Below are 1,375 nucleotides of genomic sequence, written 5' to 3'. Positions count from 1 at the left end.
GTTAATAATTTTTTCCCAGTAAAAAAAGCCAATTAATTATATTTATGAAATTAATTAATTACCCAAGCACAAGAAATATAAATACTAAAATATCATAATTATACCTAATAAAAGTATATTATAAATTGATTTGTAAATTTATTAGATAAAAACACTAATTAGTAATAAGACATTTTAAAACATAATTTCTTTATTTTCTGATGTATGTAAATAATAATAATATTAACATTAATAACAACAAAAGTAGTGATTAGATACTGACTTTATCAAGATATAAAGGTAGATTAATAAAATATTGTTATAACATAGGTTAGTGGAGTTACGGCAAAGAAGCCATTTGAACACACAATATTACTAAGGCAATATACAGTAAGAGCATGTAAGACTTCTAGAAATCCGATTCCTAAGAAATAATCCAGTAAATCCATGGACTTGCTGCTTTTGATCTTAGTATATGGCTTTACTGCACTTTTGCTTAGTATTTTACTTGAATTCCAGAATTTCTTTGAAACAATAATCGATTTTCAAGGAGTTTATAGTGGTTTTTACTGCATTTTACCTTAGTAAAAAAAGACGCGGGATAGTTCAAATAATAAGAATATTATATAATCCCACTTTTCACAATTTTGGAGCTACTGCAATTCTTGGTAGCAGGGCAGCATAGGTACGATATGGAATTTATGTAAATTCTACCGTTTGGTTGAGTGCAGTTACATTTCAACTTGTTAACGTCGAATCGCAGGAACACAACTCCTAGATTAAAATATATAATTTATAATATTATAAATATTTTAATAAGCCAGCTGTTCCTATACATATTATGTTAATTCAAAAAAATAAATAAAATTTTTGATCGAAAAGTAAATGGGCCGAAAAGGAAAGGGTACGTTTTTGGTCGTATTAAGATCAGTGCTCGACTTGGGGGGGGACGCAGGGGGACGGAGTACCCCAACTAATTTTTCAGAAATTTTAGCGTACCCCTACTCTTATTTTGAAGAGGCACGCACGGGACGCTGCATCATTCTGCATTTTTATCAAAATGCACGTGATCAAATCATAATTTTTCTTACCATAGATTTAATAATTATTTATATATTTTGTATTATTATTTAATCAATTACCTTTTAATATTATTATTTAAGATAATATAAAGAACAAACCTATGATAAATTATGGAACTATTTAAATAAATAGGTAGTTAAAATGAATTGTTTTTATTTAGTTACTTTTGAGTTTGTTATTATATTTTATAAGTTGTAACAAAAATATACAATATATTTTTATGTGATTTTTAGAGTGGGTAATAGGGGGTGTGGGGACATAGCCCCCACGGCTCAGTAACATTTAATAATTGATATGGGGACGCTCATTTTTT

At 28.0% G+C, this 1,375-nt stretch overlaps 1 protein-coding gene across 1 annotated transcript in view; it reads right to left on the bottom strand.

Annotated features, from left to right (window-relative positions):
* Positions 1–207: 207 nt before the first annotated feature.
* LOC100164070 (alpha-N-acetylgalactosaminidase-like) overlaps positions 208–1,375 on the bottom strand; it is a 10,473-nt gene continuing 9,305 nt past the window's right edge. Inside the window, exon 7 of the mRNA XM_029486273.1 lies at positions 208–753. Coding sequence (XP_029342133.1) covers positions 718–753 — 36 coding nt within the window. The 3' untranslated portion in view covers positions 208–717. The remainder of the gene's footprint in view (positions 754–1,375) is intronic.

Source organism: Acyrthosiphon pisum, chromosome A1 (genome assembly GCF_005508785.2).
Source record: "Acyrthosiphon pisum isolate AL4f chromosome A1, pea_aphid_22Mar2018_4r6ur, whole genome shotgun sequence".
In the NCBI taxonomy this organism is placed as follows: Eukaryota; Metazoa; Arthropoda; class Insecta; order Hemiptera; family Aphididae; genus Acyrthosiphon; species Acyrthosiphon pisum.
The sequence above is the reverse complement of the archived record's forward strand: the minus strand, read 5'-3'. Positions and strand labels throughout refer to the sequence as shown.